General features: G+C 38.3%; 1 protein-coding gene across 1 annotated transcript in view; it reads right to left on the bottom strand.

Annotated features, from left to right (window-relative positions):
• The window catches only part of Tbc1d32 (TBC1 domain family member 32), a 194,725-nt gene that overhangs the window by 137,800 nt on the left and 35,433 nt on the right, over positions 1-21,492 (bottom strand). Inside the window, exons 11-13 of the mRNA XM_028772606.1 lie at positions 19,436-19,526; positions 5,370-5,510; positions 2,381-2,473 (exon numbers count right to left, since the gene is read on the bottom strand). Of these exons, the coding sequence (XP_028628439.1) occupies positions 2,381-2,473; positions 5,370-5,510; positions 19,436-19,526 (325 nt within the window). The remainder of the gene's footprint in view (positions 1-2,380; positions 2,474-5,369; positions 5,511-19,435; positions 19,527-21,492) is intronic.

Here is a 21,492-nt window from a genome sequence, read left to right as displayed (position 1 = left end):
AATTATAAAATGAAACTTAACTCATCTAGCTTACTATCTCTTCAAGCTAATTTTAAAAAAATGCAAAAGACAATATCACATTTTTCAGTTAGACCCCAAATCACACCTTGATATTGAAGATATGGGTGGAAGAAGACTCAACTTTCAACCTCTCAGAAAACAAGCTCATTACACTTACTGCTTGCCTTTTCTTAATGTACTTGGGTACATGGGCTCAGTAAGAAATTAAATGAAACATTCAGATTAAACTACAAGCAAAAGGAAGACACCAAAGAATGGACACCTCCAGACGGCGGTACACTGCGTGACCACAAAAGGCCACATTCAATCTAACTTCCTTAACACAAATGTGACATGAGTGTCCTAGAAACAGTATAAAACTAACAAGGTTTTTAATTAATATTACACTAGTCTTCATTCCATAAGCATGCTAGCTTCAAGTTCATATCTGACCAGAAGAAAAAGGACTTTTTCTTCAGTTCCAGATGAAACATTTCATTCAGTTCCAGATGAAAAGCCTTGTTTGCAATGACAAACACTATGGGCATGTACTTACCCATTGACATGACAGAAGTAAATGCTTACTGAGCATTGCACTCAACATAACAGTCTGAGAAGACAGACAGCTGACTAGACAGTAAGTCATAATACTGAGTACCTTTAACAAGGGAAGATCATGTTCAGTCTAAACGATGCTGTAGAAGCATGTAGCAGGGGTCTTAAGCTACTACTCTATCATATAAATGCTGTAAAGACAGAAGAGGTCTAGAAATTGCATTAAGAACAATACACTATTATAACCAAACAGGAAAATCATTCTGGCTGACACATGTATTATATGACTAATATGTAGCCCAATCCATTTTTTCTCTTACTCCAGTCTCTCTCAGAATTTGTGCTAGCATTTCCAAGCTATTTCCCAATTTTAAAAGATTATGGTCTACATTATTATTTCTGATACTATGTTTTACTTTGATGATTTTTATTGACATACAAAAGAAAAGGAGAAGTAATAAATGTTAAATGGTAATAATTTAAACCTTTTTATAAGCTGGTCAACATGCATAGAAGAAAATGGCAATTTACAATAAAATATGAAGAGATTCTCTTTTACTTTACACTTAACAAAGAAGATCCTGAAAACAACTGAATTTTTGGATTTGAAACATGTGACTGTGCCCTAGTTTTTCCCTCTTGAAGAAAGAAAATTTATTTTTGATTTGACAGGAGGCACAGTTGAGAGTGCTGAATTTTAAAAGATTTTGGATCTTAGAAAAGATTGGATTTCTTTTTTTTTATTTTTTATTGGTTATTTTATTTATTTACATTTGAAATGTTATTCCCATTCCCTGGATTCTTAAAGAGACTACATTTTTAGGGGTTTGAAGTTTAAGACTATGGGACTTTTAAATTTTAGAATATTTTAATATTGTGATGATCTTATTAATGTGGGATCTTGAGGATGAATGGAAAGTAGAGATTGTTGCTTACTAGTGTTCTGTTTCTCTATCAAGTTGGCAAGGGTTCAGTTGTGCTGGCTAGCTTTATGTCAGCTTCACATAAGCTAGAGTCATTCTCAAGAGGAAACACCTCGATTGGGGAAATGCCTCAATAAGATCAAGCTGTAGGCAGGCCATTAGAGCATTTTCTTAATGAATGACTAATGGGGGAGAGCCCAGTGCACTGTGGGTAGAGCCACCACTGAGCAGGTGGTCCTGGGTTCTATAACAAAGCAGACTGAAAAAGGCATGATGAGCAAACCAGTAAGCAGCACCCCTCCATGGCCTCTGCATCAGCTCCTGCCTCTGGATTCCTGCCTTGTTTGAGTCCCTGTCCTAACTTCCTTCAATAATGAACAGTGAAGTGAAAGTGTAAGCCAAATGAACCTTTTCCTTCCCAAGTTGCTTCAGTCATGATGTTTCATCACTACAATCGTAAAACCTTAAACTAGGACAAACCAAAACCAGCAAGCTGTTCAAAACACCTCAGAAACACAAAGGGCAGAAAATCCAAAAAGACAGCAATCAATTAATAAAATTTCTCCTGATATCTCTTGAGAACATCTTGATATTAAGAAAACATCACAATTCTCAGCCAAACTAACTCTACACTAAAACATTAATAGATTAGAAATGTCTTAAAACATCTATGAACAAAATTAAATTTCATAGCTTACTTTGGAACCAATGTAGTGTCTTACAAGTAATACAGAGTCTTAATAAACACATTTATCAGAATAAGTAAGTAACTCAAACACCTAGCCAAGAGAACACTCAAACATTTTGATTACTTTTTTCTCCATTTAAAATAGATGGATCAGGAGTTGAATGTCCACCACTGTTAATCAATCAACCAATCAACTTAGGGAGGAAGCATTTACCTGAATACACGACGGATGTCATCTTTGGACAACTTGGTGAGTAATAGATAAGTTGAGTAAACAAAACCAGGAGATTTGTGAGGGATACCGAATCTTTACAAAAGAAAAAAAATAATTTGTAACGTACTTACAACCTAAAAAATATATAACTTCATTCCACTCATCCATAAAATTGCATCTTAATTAATATATAAAGCCGGGCAGAAGTGAGCTATGACCCAACACACATCACTCCAGAAGAGAGCACAGTTAGAGGGCAGCTCCTATCCCAGAGCCTTGCTATGTTAAGGCACAGTTCTGCCATCTGTTTGTAGCAGATCATGTAAATCCACAACAGATACTTGAGACTCATGAGGGCTATTTAAGCCAATTCCGTTATGATAAGTAAAACTCATCTTAATACGTTGGTTCTGCTGAGATTTTTAGTACAGCAGAACATGGTCAGCATTTTTTTTCCATCACAGACTAGGTATTAAGTAATTTCAGCTTTGTACCCAGATCATCTCTATCAAAAAGACAAAAGCTGGTAATTGTAGTACCGTTATCCATACACAGTCAACAAATAAATAATGAGTATAATGACTTGTCAAATAGACTATGAGTATTTAGCATTTGTTTCCACATGGCACAAAATAGTCTACTTAATAGTTAAAATACAGGCTTAGCTCAGAAGGACACCAACCAGATGGAAGACCAAGTTAGGCCCACAGGTACAGTTCACCAAGACTTGCTATAAACTCTTTCATTAAAATATTCTGGAAAAACTATGTAATTTAAAGTTGGTTGCTAGTTTATGTTATTATCAAACTCAGTTTAGAAATGAGCTATGATTGTTTATAGAGCAAATACAGTAGTTAAAAAAAGAACATAAAATGCTAAATTTATTACAGATGAGAGGCATGTAAAGTTAAGTTGAATACCTGCAAAAATATCAAATGTATTCACTAGTCTTTATAGTTTTGTAAAATCCAGCAATACCATATGAAATAGTACCTCCTTAGCTGAAAAGCTCATGATGTCCCCACTCTGTCTTAAACTATATGACACAGCCTTGAACATTGTAAGAGAAGAACATAATGCCCTGTCGGTTCTCAAGGAGCTAAAATAAATTAGAGCAAATAAAACACCTAGACAAGAGCATCACAATGAATAGACTCTGGAGCAGTATCAATAAACTACAGTTCTTAGGATAAGGCTGACAAGCGAAGAATGGGGTTTCCACTTTTAAAATGTAACAGAGGTCCTGAAACCATGTTCAGATTTGCCTGAGTTGGAAGGCCCACAGGACTCATATAATCAAGTTCACACGACACGTTATAATAAAACTATGCAAAGCAAAATCAAAAACAAAGGTTACAGAAGACGAAATCCAAAGTAAGCCAGGCACAAGCTCGTGAGAGCCTCTCCCAGGGGAGTCATGACAAATACATTCAATTACTCCAGAAAACCTCACTTGAGATATAGTGCCTGAGGTTCTGATAGGGAAGGTAGACACACAGATGTCCTCTGCCCAGTACCTACCAAAAAGGTAAAGTCCCAAAAGCAAACCTGGTGCTCAGCATAAATGAAAATATTGGCTTAAACAAGCAGTTTAGGCACAGAGAACAGTCTACAAACAATTTAAGTGTCCTTATTAGTGCTGGGACTACTATCACCCCAACTCCCCACATGGCAGCCAAGAGCCAAGCTTGCCAACAGGCCATTCTAAGGAAAGCAGCATCAGGCATACTATGTTAACTTTCCTGCATGACCATAAACATGGCATATTATCTACCAAGGCCACAATATTTACTGTCAGAAGGTTTGTTGAACTCTACTCTATACTGTGTTCCTAGTAGAGATATATCTTTGGAGAATTAAAGATGATAACTGATCTCTATTTGCTAAAATAAATGAGACAGGATAAAAACAATGTAGTAATACATGATATGCTATCCTCCCCAGCATCATCCTGGGTTGGCTCTTTCACATCTACTTGACACAAGCTAGAGTCACTGAGAGGAGGGAACCTCAACTGAGAAAATAAGATCAGGCTGTAGGCAAGCCTGTAGGACATTTTCTTAATTAATGATATATATGGGCTGGACCAGTTCATTCTGGATGGTGCCACTCTTGCGCTGGTGGTCCTGAGTTCTATAAGAAAGCAGACTGAGAAAGTTATAAGGATCAAGTCAATAATCAACAGTCCTCCATGGCCTCTGCATCACTTGTTGTCTCCAGGTTCCTGTTCTGTGTTCTTGTCATGGCTTTCCTCAGTGATGGACTTAGAAGCTTTAAAGTGAAATTGACGCTTTCCTCCCCAACTTGCTTTTGGTCATGGGATGGAAAGTAGCATTCCTCCATGGCCTCTGCTTCAGGTTTCTGTATTGAATTCTCCAGGTTTCTATTCTGAATTACTTTCCTGAGTTCCCTTCATGGTAGACTGTAAGCCTATAAGCTATAAGATGAAATGAGGCCTCTCAACATCAAGCTGCTTTCGATCACAGTGTTTTATTAAAACAATAAAGAGCAAATTAATATGTTACCATAGCAGATGGAAGTTTGAGTAAGCGTGGCCCCCACAGGCTCACTGATATGAGTGCTTAGTCATCATGGAGTGGCACTCCTTGAAAAGGATTAGGAGGTGTGGCCTAATTGGAGGAAGTGTGTCATCAAGAATGAGTTTTGGGGTTTCAAAAGCCCAATCTAAGCTCAGTGTCTCTCTCTTCCTGCTGCCTAAGTATCAGGATGTAAAACTCTCAGCTACTTCTTCGGCACCATGTCTGCCTGAGCATCACCATGCTCCCAGACATGAGAATGAACTAACCCTCTGAAACTGCAATGCAGCCCCAACTAAATGCTTTCATGTATAGGAGCTGCCACTGTCAGTGTCTCTTCACAGTGACAGACCAGTAACCAAGACAGCTACCAAGTCAAGTTTATCAATGTGAACCTGTGTGCTGTAAATCTTATCATACCTTTTCCTACTCATGGTCTTAATTCCACTTACCTTTTCTATTCTTCAGCTTGATGGGGAATAATTTCCTGCCTTGTGTATAGATCAATAATCTTCCTAAAAGGCACAGTGAGTGAATGAAATAAATATACTGCAATTCTTGTCCTGAGTAGTAGAAATTTTTTTGCTTGTTTCCTTAAAAGAGATGCAAACAAAAACATTTATCTTAATATTATATTTCACAACACTTGTCTTCAACCCTACCTGAAAATCAAACCTAATATCATCTATATTGGAGAAACAACTGGTATAAATTTTAAATAGTTATTCTTATTATTATTTCATATTACCTTTTATAATAGACCAAAGGGAAAGTAATCGTTATAAAATTAGTAACTACTGTTGTCAGTGTTCAACCAAAAAAAAATATCATCATATTGCTGGAGTTATCCATCACTAAAGACAGACTTCAAAAAGTAAGGTGTGAAGAAGTCAACAGAAAAAGTATTTCATTTTTACCACTGTGCTGGTTTTAACTGTAAACTTAAACAACCTAGAAACCAATAGGAAGAGAGTGCTGATGAGAAATGTGTGCATGTTGTTTTAATTTTTAACTGATATACAAAGACTCCAGCCATTATGGATGGTACGATGCCCTAGACAGGGGATCCAGAATAACATAAAAGAGCTAAGTGAGAACAAGCAAGAAAGGATGCATGTTTTCATTCTCTATATTAATTAATTGTGGATGTGGTATTTTAAGTTCCTTTCTTAACTTCCCCATAATAATGGACTAGAACCTGGAATCATCAAATAAATAAATATTTTCCTCCTATCTATTGCCATCTACTTGTCACAGAAAAATATATGAAACTAGAGCAACCTATAAAAAGCCAACACAGATAAAGTCTATGGAATTATTCTAACATAACATTGCATAAACTCTGAAATACATTTGACATAGTTTTGTTCCCAAGCATTTTGAATAAGGGATATTCAGCTTGTAATACATACAGCAGGTCATACTGATTACAATTGTTTTTGTAACAAAAATTAGAATTTCTAAAATAATTATAATCCAATATATATTCTCCATTTATTTATCCCTCATTCTTATGGTCAAGGAGTATTGAGTATCAGTTCTACAAGGTGTTAATCTATTCATTGAACTTTAGGACTATTCAGATGAAATGGGGTATAACTAAGTAAAAAAAAAAACCTGCTTACTTTGAAAGAAAACTGAGTTTCATCCCCAGAACACATTAAACATAGAATAAAACAAACAACAATAACAAGAAGACATAGTAGCATACACTTATAGTAATCTCAGTCCAGGAAAAGTATGCTCCCAAGGGTCCTTGGCCTTCCAGCTCAGCCAGTTCAGCAAATGTTATGCCAGTGAGAGAGATTCTGTCTCAAGAAAGTCTCAAAGGAACAGTATCTGAAGTTGGACTCTGGACTCCACATGCCCATGATGTGGACTTTAGCCAAGATCCTGATATCATCCTTACTTCCTGTGAAATCCCACAAGAATAAACTGTCTGGTCTCTATTTCTCTTGGCATACTGGTCCCTGGAGCCCTGACCAGAATAATCTAATAAGTGTTACTTGATGTCTTATAGTGCTTCTCCAGTCCAAACCTCCAAAATCTTTCAGATGCCTCTCACAAAGCATTCAAAGAGATTTAAAACCACAAGGTCAGTTTAGCATGTTACCGAACCCCCGATCTAAAACTTTCTCTTGATCACCTAACAAAAGCAACTTAATTACAAAGAAGTTTATTTGTGCTCCTAGTTCAGGGGATGTAGCCCATCTCCTGAGAGGGAACTAATCCTCTGCAGAGAGGGCACTAATAGGACAAGTCCTATCGAATTGTGAGCACCAGACTACTTGTTCACAACCTGGTAGATCAGGAAGCAAAGACAGCTCAGTCCAGAACAGGAACAAGGTAGAACCTTCAAGTGATGCTTCCTAGCCGACCCATTCTTCCAGCAAAAGCCCACCTCCTAAAGTGGCCACATCCTCCAAAAATAGCGCCTCTAGATAAGAACAAGTAGTTAAAACACATTAGCCTATGACAGACAACATTTATATCCAAATCTTAATAACATCTAGCCAGATTCCAAACTAATACATAATTAACCAAGATAAAAGAATCTAAATTTGTTCCCTCCTATCTTTATGGCATATGCTCCTTGTTCAATTCCTTGAGTGCCAGAAGGAGTGGAAGGCTGTACCAATCCAAAGTTGGCAAACACGGGAGAAACGAAGAAGCATTTGGAGGTAAGTGACAAAAGAATACAGTGAAACACCCTCCATTAGGTAAAAGCAAATCCAAGAAAAGCTAATACAACGGAGATGAGGGTGAGCAAGTGTGAGATGCAACTTCTAATATCAACAAATGAGAAAAGTTAACAAATCTGTGAAGTAACACAAACTTATTGTGAAAAATAAAAAAGGGCTTCAATGCTTTCTCATCTACTACATGCACTGGCTTTAAAAAAAAAACAATTATTTATCTTTGAAGATTTTTTCATTGCTTTCAGTTTAAGAATTTGCCCAAGAATAAATTATAAACTATGTTCATATTCTTGAAATAACTTATTTGCTTAGAAAAATAACAATAGCAGGATCACAAAATGTATCAGATTAACATCTTGATCTATAAAATATAAAGAAAGATGGCATAAAAAAACAAATGATGCCAGGCAGGAGAGATGGCTCAGCAGTAAAGAGCATGGGATGCTCTTCCAAAGTACCCTAGTTGAATTCCCAGCACCCAGATGGCAGCACACAACTGTCTGTAACTCCAGTTCCAGAATCTGACACCCTCACACACATGGAGATACAGACAGGGAACTCAGACAAAACACCAGGGAACATAAAAAAAATAATAAATTTTTTAAATGATTATTTAAAGAAAAAGAAGATCTGGTGATGCATAGTAAAATGATGAACGTCTTAGATGAAGTTCACTACTTTGTAATAAATATCTACTTCTGCAGTCACTGTGGATGAGGCGACAGGAGAAGAAATAAATAATAAAAGCACTGGTACTAAAAGAAACCTAAGAAAATCAGATTACACAATCACATATGAAAGGGACGGCCAAGTTATGAGGCTTGTATTAAAAATTGGCAGAGAAACACACAGGGTGGAAGTGGGTGTCCACACACACACACACACACACACACACACATCTTAGTTGTGATTTCCATTGCTGTGAATAGACACCATGACTGAGGCAACTCTTATAAAGAACAACATTTAATTAAGACTGGCTTACAGGTTCAGAGATTCAATCCATTATCATCAAGGCAGGAAGCATGGCAGTATCCAGATAGGCATGGCACTAGAGGAACTGAGAGTTCTACATCTTAATCGGAAGGCTAGCAGGAGAAGATTAGCTTCTAGACAGCTAGAAGAAAGGTCTCTCACAGCCCAGCCCACAGCGAGACGCTTCCTCCAACAAGACTACATCTCCTAATAGACCCACTCCTGAGGCCAAGCATTTTCAAATCACCACCACCAAATATATATATTATATGAATGAAAGTGATCTTACCCTGCTATCAGCAACAACTAACAAATCATCACTAAAACACAACAAAGGAATAGCTACAATGCACAACAAGAGTAGTTCTAGGAAGAGAACTTATAGCTAGCTGCAGGTTCTACTGTTAGCAAACCAGACAGATATCGGATAAACAATGACACAGCTAAGGACTTTGGAAAAACAACAAGCAAAATTGAAAATTGCTAAACAAAAAGGAAAAACGATGATCAGAGGAGAAATTAATGACATGAAAATGAAAAACAATAATCAAGGAAACAAAAACAGGTAGGTCGGTGGGTCACCAGGAGCCTGCAGGACCCCAAGAGCATCCTGTTTCCTGAGGAAGCCTTCAGGGCCCTAAGATTAACCAGCCTGGAGCGCTACTCCAGCAATCCTTTCTCAGCCAGGCACGCTTGGGACACAGCCTGCAGAGGTGTGCTGCACATGCAAACCTGAACTCCACTATCTACCTCTGGAACCCTGTAGGACCCCAAATGTATCCTGCTTCCCATGGAGGCCTGCAGGGACCCCAAGAACTACCAGTTTGGAATATTGCCTCACTAATCTCTTGCCAGTGGGGGTCACCTGAGATACAGCCAGCAAAGTACCCTGACCTCCACTGTCTGGCCTGTAGCTCCCCCACCTTCCTGAGAAGTCCTGCTGCCATTAGAATCATCCAGCCAACACCAGGGAAAACCAGATGCCTAAAGGACAGTGCAAAAACAAATTCAACAAAACTCAGGACAATATGGCATTATGAGAATCCAGCTATGCCTGCTGCAACAAACCCTGGATCTCCTAATGAAACTGTAGTATAAGAAGAGGACCTTAAATCCAATCTTATAAGGATGATAGAGACCTTTAAAGAGGACATAAATAAGTTCCTTAAGAAAATACAGAAAAGCCGGGCGGTGGTGGCGCACGCCTTTAATCCCAGCACTTGGGAGGCAGAGGCAGGCGGATTTCTGAGTTCAAGGCCAGCCTGGTCTACAGAGTGAGTTCCAGGACAGCCAGAGCCACACAAAGAAACCCTGTCTCGAAAAAAACAAAAAAAAAAAGAAAAAAGAAAAAAGAAAATACAGGAAAACGAATTTAAACAAGTAGACACTTTAAAAGAAGATAACGAAATACAGAAAAAAATACAATCAAATAGGTACAAGACCTGAAACAGGAAATGGAAGCAATAAAGAAAACACAAACTGAGGCAATTCTGGACATGGAAAATCTAGGAAAGAGAACAGGAACTACATACATAAGCATCACCAACAGAATACAGGAAATGGAAGAGAGAATCTCAGGCACAGAAAATATTATAGAGGAAATCAATATATTGGTAAGATAAAATACAAATCTAAAAAGTTTCTAAGACAAAATATCCAGGAAATTATGAAATGATCAAACATAAGAATAATAGGAATAGAAGGAGGAGAAAATTCCAAGCTCAAAGGTCCAGAAAATACCTTCAACAAAAATCACAGAAGAAAACTTCCCTAACCTAAAGATATGCCTATAAATGTATGAGAAGCTGACAGAACACCAGACTGACCAGAAAAGAAAATCTTCCTGCCACGTAATAATCAAAACACTAAATATAATGAACAAGGAGGGAATATTAAAAGTTGCAAGGGAAAAGATCCAAGTAACATATAAAGGCAGACCTATCAAAATTATACCTGATTTCTCAACAGAGAGACTAACACCTAGAAGGGACTGGGCAGATTTTGCAGAGCATAAGAGACCACAGATGTCAGCCCAGACTACTATACCCAGCAAAACTTTCAATTACCAGAGATAAAAAAAACAAGATATTCCATGACAAAACCAAATTTAAACCATACGTTTTCATAAACCTAGCCCTACAGAAGATAATAGAAGAAAAACTCCAACCAAATGAGGCTAAATACACCAAAGAAAACACAAAAAATAAATACTTTCACACCAGTAAAACCAATAGAAGAGAAGCACGCACAGACACACACACACACACACACACACACACACACAGATTCAACCACCACAAGCAACAAAATAAGAAAGGATCAATCATTGGTCACTAATTGCTGGGGACAGCATATCATGACAGTGACTGCCCGCAGCAACCCAGGATGGAGATATCTCAGAAGCCTGCAGCAGTTCTTTGTAAAAAAACAGTTGTTCCAATTTCTCCTAACCTTAGCCCTGGACAACAGCTCTATAGATTCCATTTGTGTGTGACTGCTTTTCAGTTGGCCTTGGTAAGAATAATCATTCTAATATATCTGGATTTCCTATTTCTTTCTCCTTCTGCTCTGATGAACTCTGTGAAACTAGATGTTCCTTGATATAATGATTCTTAAACAATTAAAAATTGAGGTACGGGGCACAGCACAGTCCTAATGGCCCAGGTGCATGGTGTGTGTTCTCATCTTAGAAACGATGCAATAACTGTACAATAGTAGTTGCAGATTAATGCTTGACTTGCAAAGAAAGTTTGAAGAAATTATTAGAAAATTAATTAGAGCCAACATTGGGACTCCGAGAAAGGAAAAAACTATTGAAGTTATGAAATAAGTTTTGCAAAACATTTAAGAGTGGTTCCTGGATAAGAAAGCATAGAATACATAAAATCTTATACTAGTAAAACTAAGTCAAAACACTGGGACTCTTAGGAGAGTCATTGTGTGCAATGTACAGAAGCAGAAAGCTAGTGGAACTACTGAGTTAAGGGTTAACTTGAGTCTTTCTGGCCACTGACTGGCTGCTTTGCCCATGTCATTTATCATTAGAGCTTCACAGGAAAATGCAAGTAGCTGACCTTGGAGCTCTGAGCTCTGAAGTATAATAAGTCAAACATTAAAGTTTAAATAATGATAAGTTTGTAATTATTATTATTTTGATCATAGGCCTGAGAATAGGGGAAGCCTGAAACTCTGAGGAACAACTGTAATTCTTGATTCTCTGTGGGATGTGGTTATTCTTTTCTATTTGATTTGGCAATGATCATATGATGTCTTTTTTTCTACCTGCTTTTGGAGTATCAATAAAAGACTGGGGCAAGTAAAAGGCAAGAAAGCATGTGAAGAGCATGTGAAAAGCATGTGGAGACCATGTGAAGAGCATGTGGAGAGCATGTGGAGAGCATGTGAAGAGCATGTGGAGAGCATGTGAAGAACATGTGGAGAGTGAGGTGAGAGTGAGATAGATGCCCATGAGTTGTATATGAGGCGAGTGGAGAGTGAGTAAAGAAAATGTGAAAGAGAGTGTGAAGAGTGAGTGAAGAGAGCATGTGAGGTGTGTATGGAGAGTGTGCGTGAGTGAAAGGAGAGTGCATGTGGTGTGTGTGAGACGTGTGTGAGATGTGTGTGAGAGTGAAAGGGGAATGCACAGAGGTTTGTAGGAGTGTGAGAGTTTGAGAAAAGAAGAGAGCAAAGGAGAAAAGCAGAGTTCGCAGGAGAATGCAGGGTATGTGCAGCCTCAAGCTGTGTGTGTGTGTGTGTGTGTGTGAGAGAGAGAGAGAGAGAGAGAGAGAGAGAGAGAGAGAGAGAGACAGAGAGAGAGAGAGAGAGAGAGAGAGAGAGAGAGAGAAGAGAGGGCCTTTAAGCCTTGAATAATTGGCTGTCAATTTGTATCCAAAAAGTAGTCTGTCTGTTTATTATGCACCTTCCAGATATCTTTGTTTCCAGTTGAGAACTCCTATCCATATCAAGGCTAGACTCCGACAATTAATATCTCTCAATATCAATGAACTCTATTCTCCAGTAAAAGGACACAGGCTAACAGAAGCCATCACTGTGTTGTATACAAGAAACACATCTCAGCAATAAAGATAGTCATTATGTCAGTATAAAGGGCTAGAAAAAGGGTTTCCAAGCAAACTGACCCAAGAAACAAGCTGGAGTAGTGATTCTAGGATTTAATCAACTAGACTTCAACAGAAAGTAATCAAAAGTGACAGGGAAACACACAATATTCATCAAAGAAAAAATCCACCAAAAGTACATCTCAGTTCTGAACATCTATGCCCCAAATGCAAGGGTATCCACACTTATAAAAGAAATATTACTAAAGCTTAAATCACACATGGAACCACACACATTAATAGTGGGAGACTTCAACATTCCACTTTTACCAATGCACAGGTCACCAAGACAGAACTTAACAGAGATATGATGAAACTAACAAAGGTTATGGTTCAAATGGACCTAACAGATATCTACAGAACATTTCACCCAAACACAAAAGAATATACCTTCTTCTCAGCACCTCACGGAATCTTCTCCAAAATTGGCCATATAATCAATCACAAAGCAAGCCTCAACAGATATAATAAGATTGAAACAACCCCTTGCATCTTATCACATCATCATGGATTAAAGCTGGACTTCAACAACAACAGAAACAACAGAAAGCTTACATACTCATGGAAACTGAACAACTTTCTACTCAAAGATCACTGGGTCAGGTAAGAAATAAAGAAAAAAAGTAAAGATTCTCTAAAATTCAAGGAAAAGAATGGCACAACTTATGAGACACTATGAAAGCAGTACTAAGAGGAAATGGCATAGCACTAAGTACCCTCATAATGAAATTGGAGAATTTTCATAGTAACAAACTAAAAGTATATCTGAAGGCTCTAGAAAAAAAGAAGAAACAAACACCCAGGAGGAATAGACTGCAAAAAATAATCAAAATCAGACTTCAAATCAACAAAGCAGAAACAACAAGAACAATATAAAGAATAAAGAATCAACAAAATCAAGAGCTGTTTCTTTGAGAAAATCAACAAGCTAGACAAACTCTTAGCCAAACTGACTAAAAGGCAGAGAGACAGGACTCCAATTAACAAAATCAGAAATGAAAAGGAAGATATAAACAATGAACACTGAGGAAATTCAAAGAAGCATTAGGTCTTATTTCAAAAACTTGAACTCCACAAACCTCAAAAACCTGAATGAAATGGATGATTTTCTAGACAGATACCAACTGCCAAAGCTAAATCATGAGCAGATAAACTATCTGAATACTCTGAATAATAAATATCTGAATAATATAAGCCCTAAGGAAATAGAAGCAGTCATTAAAAGTCTCCCAACCAAAAAAAGCAGTGGAGCAGATGGTTTTAGGGCACAATTCTACCAGACTTTCAAAGAAAAGCTAATGCCAATACTCCTCAAACTATTCCACAAAATAGAAAGAAAAGGAACTCTGCCAAACTCATTCTATGAGGCAACAGTCACCCTGATACCTAAACCACACAATGACTCAACATTTCAGATCAATTTCCCTTATGAACATGGATGCAAAAATACTCAGTAAAATACTTGCAAACTGATTCCAAGAACAAATCAAAGACATCATTCACCAAGATCAAGTAGGCTTCATCCTAAAGATGCAAGTGTGGTTAAATATACGAAAATCCATCAACATAATTCACTTTATAAACAAACTGATACCAAAAACAGAAAGAGAGAGAGAGAGAGAGAGAGAGAGAGAGAGAGAGAGAGAGAACCCACAGTCATCTCACTACATGTCAAAAAAGCATTTAACAAAATCCAACACTCCTTCATGATAAAAGTCTTGGAAAGAGCGGGAATACAACGGGCAAACCTAAACACAATAAAGGCAATATAAAGCAAGCTAGCAACCAACATCAAATTAAATGGAGATAAACTTAAAGTATTTCCACTAAGATCAGGGACAACACAAGGCTGTGCACTCTCTTCCAATGTCTTCAATATACTACTTGAAGTTCTCACTAGAGAATTCAGACAACTAAAGGAGATCAAGGGGAGATGAACTGGAAAGGAAGAAGTCAAAGTATCACTATTAGCAAATGATATGATAGTACACATAAGTAACCCTAAAAATTCTACCAGAAAACTTCTACAGCTGGTTAGCACCTTCAGTACAGTGGCTGGATTCAAAGTTAACTCAAAAAACCCAGTAGCCCTCTTTTATACAAGCAATAAACAGGCTGAGAAAGAAATTAAAGAGACAATACCCTTCACAAAAGTCACAAATAATATAAAGTATTTTGTTGTAACTCTAATCAAGAGAGTGAATGCCCTATATGGCAAGAACTTCAAGTCTTTGAAGAAAGAAATTAGGGAATATATCAGAAGATGGAAAGATCTCCCATTCTCATGGACCAGTAGGATTAACACGATTAAAATGGTCATCTTATAAAAAGCAATCTACAGATTCAATGCAATCTCCATCCAAATTACAACACAATGCTTAAAATATCATGAAAGAATAATTCTCAACTTCATATGGAAAAACAAAAAACCTAGAATAGCTAAAAAAACAATCCTGAACAATAAAAGAACTTCTGGGGACAGCACATTCTGGTGAGGTTGCAGAGCAAGGGGGAACACTCCTCTACTGCTGATGGGAGTACAAACTTGTCATCAATTTGATGATTTCTCAGAAAACTGGGAATATGCCCCATCATGCCATAAGGACACTGGCTAAACTATGTTTATACCAGCTTTATTCCTAATAGCCAGAAACTGGGAACAATCAAGATGTTCTTCAACTGAGGAATCAATAAGGAAAATGTAGTTCGTTTATAATGGAATCCTACTCAGCCATTAAAAATGAGGACATCATGAATTTGGCAGGCAAATGGATGGAACTAGAAAATCATCCTGAATGAAGCAACTCAGACCCAAAAGGACATGCATGGTATATACTCACTCATAAGTAGATATTCACCATAAAGTACAGGTTAACCATGCTATAATCAATAGATCCAGAGAAGCCAAATAAGGAGAGCCCAAGGGAGGATAATTGAATCTCTCTTAGAAGAATCAAAATAGATACCGGAGGTAAATGGAAGGAGGGAACTAGGTGAGAGAGGGGATGAGGAGCAGAGTGAGGTAGGGGTGGGGAATCAGAAGTAGTGAGAACAGGGGGATAAGAAGGGAAATGTCCAGGGGACAATCTCTAGGACATACCAGAGACCTGGGATGGGGGAGGCCTAAGGGTAGTCTCTGGGGCACTCTAGCTGAGACTCCTAGCAGTGGGGAATATGGATACTGGAGTAGCCACTTCCTATAGCCAGGAAAGACTTCCAATGAAGGAAAGGGCAGCAACTCACCCACAAAAGCTTCAACCCAATATGCATCAAGCCCACAAGATGTATAAGCACAAACACAGAGCAAAGACTATGGGAATGGCCAACCAATGACTTCCCCAACTTGAGACTCATCGCATGGGCAAGAACCAATCCCTCACACTATTAATGATACTTTGTTATGCTTGCAGACAGAAGCCTCACATAACTGTCCTTTGAGAGGCTGAACCCAGAAGCCAATGGAAAGAGATGCAGAGACCCATACAACCAAATGCTAGATGGAGCTCAAAGACTCTATAGATGAGCTGGGAGAAGGATTGAGGGACCCAAAGAGGACAAGGACTCTATAGGAAGACCAACAGAGTCAACTAACCTGGACCCTTGGCAGCTCCCAAAGAGAAAGCACTGGCTGGACTTAGAATTCCTGCATATATGTTACATGTGAGCACCTTGGCCCCCAACAACAGGAGTGGGGGCCCTCCCTGAATCTGCTGCCTGCCTGCCTATGGATCCAGTTTCCCTAAATAGACTGTTTTTGTCTGGCCTCAATGGGATATGCTGTACCTAGTCCTGCAACAACCTGATGGGGCAGGGAGACACAGACAGGGTAGCAAGAAGGTGTGGGAAGTGATACCTAGAGCAGAGCTTTACCTTCTCAAAGAAGAAGAGGAGGGATAAATGAGGACAGGTCTATGTGAGGGGGTACTGGGAGGAGAAGGGGGGTGATATTGGGATGTAAACTGAATAAACAAAAAAATTTCTAGCATCATTTGTCATAGAAATACTTGAAAACAATATTAAAATTCACATTAAAGTACTAAAAACCCCAGAAAGTCAAAGCAATTCTTATCAAAAATAGTAAGTCTGGAGGAACCTGATTTCAGCTTATCCTCTAGGACCAAAGTAACAGAACCTCACGGTTCCAAGACAATTCAAACAAATACAAATACAATCACATTGGAGAAGACAGCTTGTTCAATAAATAGTACAGAGACAATTGGTATCTTTGTGTACAAGATGAAACTGCATCTTTATCTTTCAACCTGAAAGTAAGTGTGTGTGTGTGCGTGTGTGTGTGTGTGTGTGTGTGTGTGTGTGTGTATCATCTCAAATGGATCCAAGATCTCAAAACAGTACTCTGAAACTGTTAGAGCAAAATTTAGGGAAGACACTTCAAGACACACTTCTCAATAGGACTCTGTTGCTCAGGAAATAAAACCAATAGTCAACAAATGGGACCTCATGTGAAAATCATCTGTACAACAAAGACAGCAGTAAAGTGAATGTAGGCAGCCTGCACAATAGGGGAAAACTGTGCTAGCTATGCATCAGAGAGAAGGTTAACATCTAGAATATACAAGCAAATCCAAAAACAAAACAACAGGAAACAAAACACCCCAATCAGAAAGAATGACAGTTCTCAAAAAATGAAACAGAAATGATCAAAGAATATATGAAAAATTCAGCCTCACTAACCAATGGAGAAATGCCAACTAGCATACACCAAGGTTGCATCTCACTCCAATCTGAATGACAGTCATAAAGGAAGCAAGCAATGACTAGGGATGGAGAAATGGCTCAGCTGTTAAGAGTACTTGGTGCTCTTCCAGAGGCTCTGGGCTCAATTCCCAGCATCATATGGTGGCTCACAACCAACGCAGAGAATCCAATGTCTTTTCTGGCCTCCACAGGCACCAGGCATAAATGTGGTACACAGACATACACATAAACAAAACACCCATATCAGTAAAAATAATAATAATAAAAAGATAACAGTATAGAAACAAACTCAGGGAAGACACGGGTATAAGGGAACCCTAAAATAGTTGCTAGAAATGTGAATTAGCCCCAGAACTATGGAAATCAGTATGGAAGTTCCTCAGAAAACACAAACCAAGAATACCATATATCTAGATATGCCATTCCTGGGCGGACGCCTAAAAGAACTCCCAGTCATTTGTACCAGACATGTTTATATATCAGTCTTATTAATCACCATCCACAATGGTTCTCTCTCTCTCTCTCTCTCTCTCTCTCTCTCTCTCTCTCTCTCTCTGTGTGTGTGTGTGTGTGTGTGTATGATTAACAGTGTTTTCAGATACAAAGAAAACTGAATTTATGCCATTCTCAAGAAAATAGATTCAACTAGGGAGAATCATATTAAGAAATTAAGCCAATCTCAGACAAATATGTCCTAAGTTTTACTAACAACATTTCATACACATAAAATCATGTCTATACATACATATAAATCATGTACATACAAATACACATATACATATATACCTGTGATATTATATAATATATATGATTTATATACAATTAATCATATATAATAATTATATGTATATTTAATATCATGTATGTATGATAGTAAAACACAGGCTAAACCATCTAGGAGAATAAAGGAGAATGGGATGGGAAGTAAGGAAGGGGAAAATAGAAGGGTATGTATGAGTAAAATGTGCTTACCACTTCATATATATGCACATTTTCAAAACCCTTATATATGGGAAGAGACAAGAGAGAAGTCCAGAGAGTCAGGAAAATGAATAGAAATATGTAGCAGTGGGGGAGGGGTAGAGAATGAGGGGAACCACTAGAAAGTCCCAGACACCAAGGAAGCAAAAGGTTTCCAGGACCCAAAGAGATGACATTAGCCAAAATATCCAACAAGCAGTGTATAGAAGCTGAAGAGACCACCTCCAATAGATAGGCACACTCCATAGTTGAGGGATGGACCCATCAACCCATCGTAAAAATTTTAACATAGAATTGGTCCTGTCTAAAGAAAACACAGGGACAAAAAATGGAGCAGAGATGGAAGGAAAGGCCATCCAGAGAACACAACATCTTGGGATCCATCCCATCTGCAGACACCAAACCTTGACACTATTGCTGATGCCAAGAAGTGCTTGCTGACAGGAGCCTAGTATGAGTGTCCTTCTGAAAGGCTCTACCAGCACCTGACTAAGACAGACGTGGATACTCACAGCCAACCACTGGACTAATCACAGGGACCCCAACTGGGAAGAGTTAGGGAAAGGACTGAAGGAGCTGAAGGGGATTTCAACCTCATAGGAAGAACAACAATATCAACTAACCAGACCCCCCATAGCTCCCAGGGACTAAACCACTAACCAAAGAGAACACATAGAGAGACCCATAACTCCAGCTGCATATGTAGCAGAGGATGGCCTTATCTGACATCAGTGGGAGGAGAAGCCCTTGGTCCTGTGAAGGCTGCATGCCGCGGTGTAGGGGAATGCTAGGGTGGTGAGGTGGGAGTGTGTGGGTGCATAGGGGAGCACTCTTATAGAAGCAGGGGAAGAGGGAATGGGGTAGGGAGTTTTCCAAGGGGAAACCTGGAAAGTGGATCACCATTGAAATGTAAATAAATAAAATATCCAATTTTTAAAAAAAAATTTTTTTAAAGAAATTTAAGCCATTTCTAGTTTGATTTTAATAAGTTAGCCATTTTAATATAATAGAGAAAACAATGCTTACCACAATGCTTTGGATGTCCCAAAATTTCATCAGTTTTCATAGCCTCACACAATTCCAAGTACTGAACACACTGTTGAACTGCTGTAGTTATCTGAGAAAGAAAGAATGATATCAACTGATTAGTTCCTGAAGTACATAGCCTGTGTATCAAAAAGGTCAAACATCAATCAGAGTTATTAAAAAGCCTAAGGAGGTGTGTATACAAAAAAGCATGTGAGATCATGTCACTGAGCTTGCTAATTTTTAAAATTAATTTAAGAAAACAGATATTGGAAAAATTACTCCTATACTTGTTAATAATTGTTAAAATTTAAACAATAGGTGCTGGCTAGAGTGGTTGAACAGCACTCATTCTTACAGAAGACCAGGTTCAATTACCAGCATCCACATGGTGGCTCACAACCATATGTTCTCCAGTTCTAGAGAATCTAAAACCTTCTAGACTCTGCAAGCAGCAGGTACACACATGGTGCACAGACACACATATAGGCATGCATATTTAAACTTTTTTAAAATAATAAACTATATTTATAGAAATAAAGTCTCATTCTTATTCTAAATGTACTGTTTACCCAACAGAATCAGTCAGTGCCTGTTATTATAAAAGTCTCTTCTCAGCTCCCTCGCCTTGGAGGCTTTTCTTCTCACTACCCAGAAACATGCCAAATGAATCAAGCACTTGTTTCCACCTCAAAGATCAGAATCATTGACAGCTAATAAAAATTTTCTTTTTTTTTTTTTTTTACTTTATTGGCTACTTTCTTTACTTACATTTCAAATGTTATCTCCTTTCCCCATTCCCTCCTCCAAGAAACTTCCTATTCCCCATCTGCCTTCTATGAGGGTGCTCTCCAACCCATCCATCCACTCCCATCTCCCCACCTTGGCATTCTCCTACACTGGGGCATTGAGCCTTCACAGGACCAAGGGCCTCTCCTCCCATTAAGGCCCAACAAGGCTATCCTCTGCTACATATGCAGCTGGAGCCATGGGTCCCTCCATGTGTACTCTCTGGTTGGTGGTTTAGTTCCTGGGAGCTCTGGGCTGTCTGGTTGGTTGATATTATGGTTCTTCCTATGGGGTTGCAAACCCCTTCAGGTCTTTCAGTCCTTAAAAATTTTCAAACTCAGCAGAAGCAAGAGGGTAGTGGGCTTGATTATTGCTGGTATAACAGCTTTAATTACATTGATTGCTAGCACCACTGCTTCTGAAATTTCTTTGACACAAGAAGTTAAGACAGCTACTTTTGTTAATCATTTAACAAAAAAAAAAAAATGTTACTAATGTGTTGAGTATAGAAGAGGATTTAGATAAGTATTTGGAACATTGGATTGATGCTCTTTATCCTATTCAAATTATTGGAAGGAGGTTCAGAGTTTAACAGTAAGGAGCTATCTTGAATGTCATGCCAAATACCAATGGAGTTGTGTTACTTCTAAAATTTATGATGATAGTCATTATAATTAGGAAAAAGATTAAAGATACTTGCAGAGTATTTGGCATACTTCTAACACCTCTCTGGATGTTCTAACTTTGCAGAGTGAGATTATGAATTTAAAGAATGCTGCTCTGCTGATCTTTGATGCTTCAGATAATGCTCATAAAATTATCCATGGCTACAGGTCAATATTTCCATTTTGGTCAAGCGTCAAAAGTGGCATATATAGCTTGATCACGCTAGCCCTTGTTGTCCTGGGAATACTTGTATTCCTGCCCATCATGTTAAAGCTTGTCAACATGTTGGCAGCCAAAGTGCATGACTTGAAACTGAAAATGGACCCCCAGACAGAGTTATTAATTTAACAAGCTGGCAAGGCAAGGACTGGTAGGATTCAGCACTGAGCTTTACCAACCTAAGACAGAAATGCATTGCTTTTGATAAGGCATATTCCATGACAGGTAAGAAAGGCATTCTTGTCTGAATGACCTAAGACAGGCTCAGTCTTGTTTATGAAATAAAAAAGGGAGAGATGTGGAGAGCTTTTGGGGTTGCTTGGCAGGAATCTTGGCCAAAGACAAGGAAATTGGCTTCAGGCAGAAATCTGACATTAGGCTAG

The sequence above is a fragment of the Grammomys surdaster genome, unplaced genomic scaffold (assembly GCF_004785775.1).
Source record: "Grammomys surdaster isolate TR1022 unplaced genomic scaffold, NIH_TR_1.0 215, whole genome shotgun sequence".
NCBI classification, from domain to species: Eukaryota; Metazoa; Chordata; class Mammalia; order Rodentia; family Muridae; genus Grammomys; species Grammomys surdaster.
The sequence above is the reverse complement of the archived record's forward strand: the minus strand, read 5'-3'. Positions and strand labels throughout refer to the sequence as shown.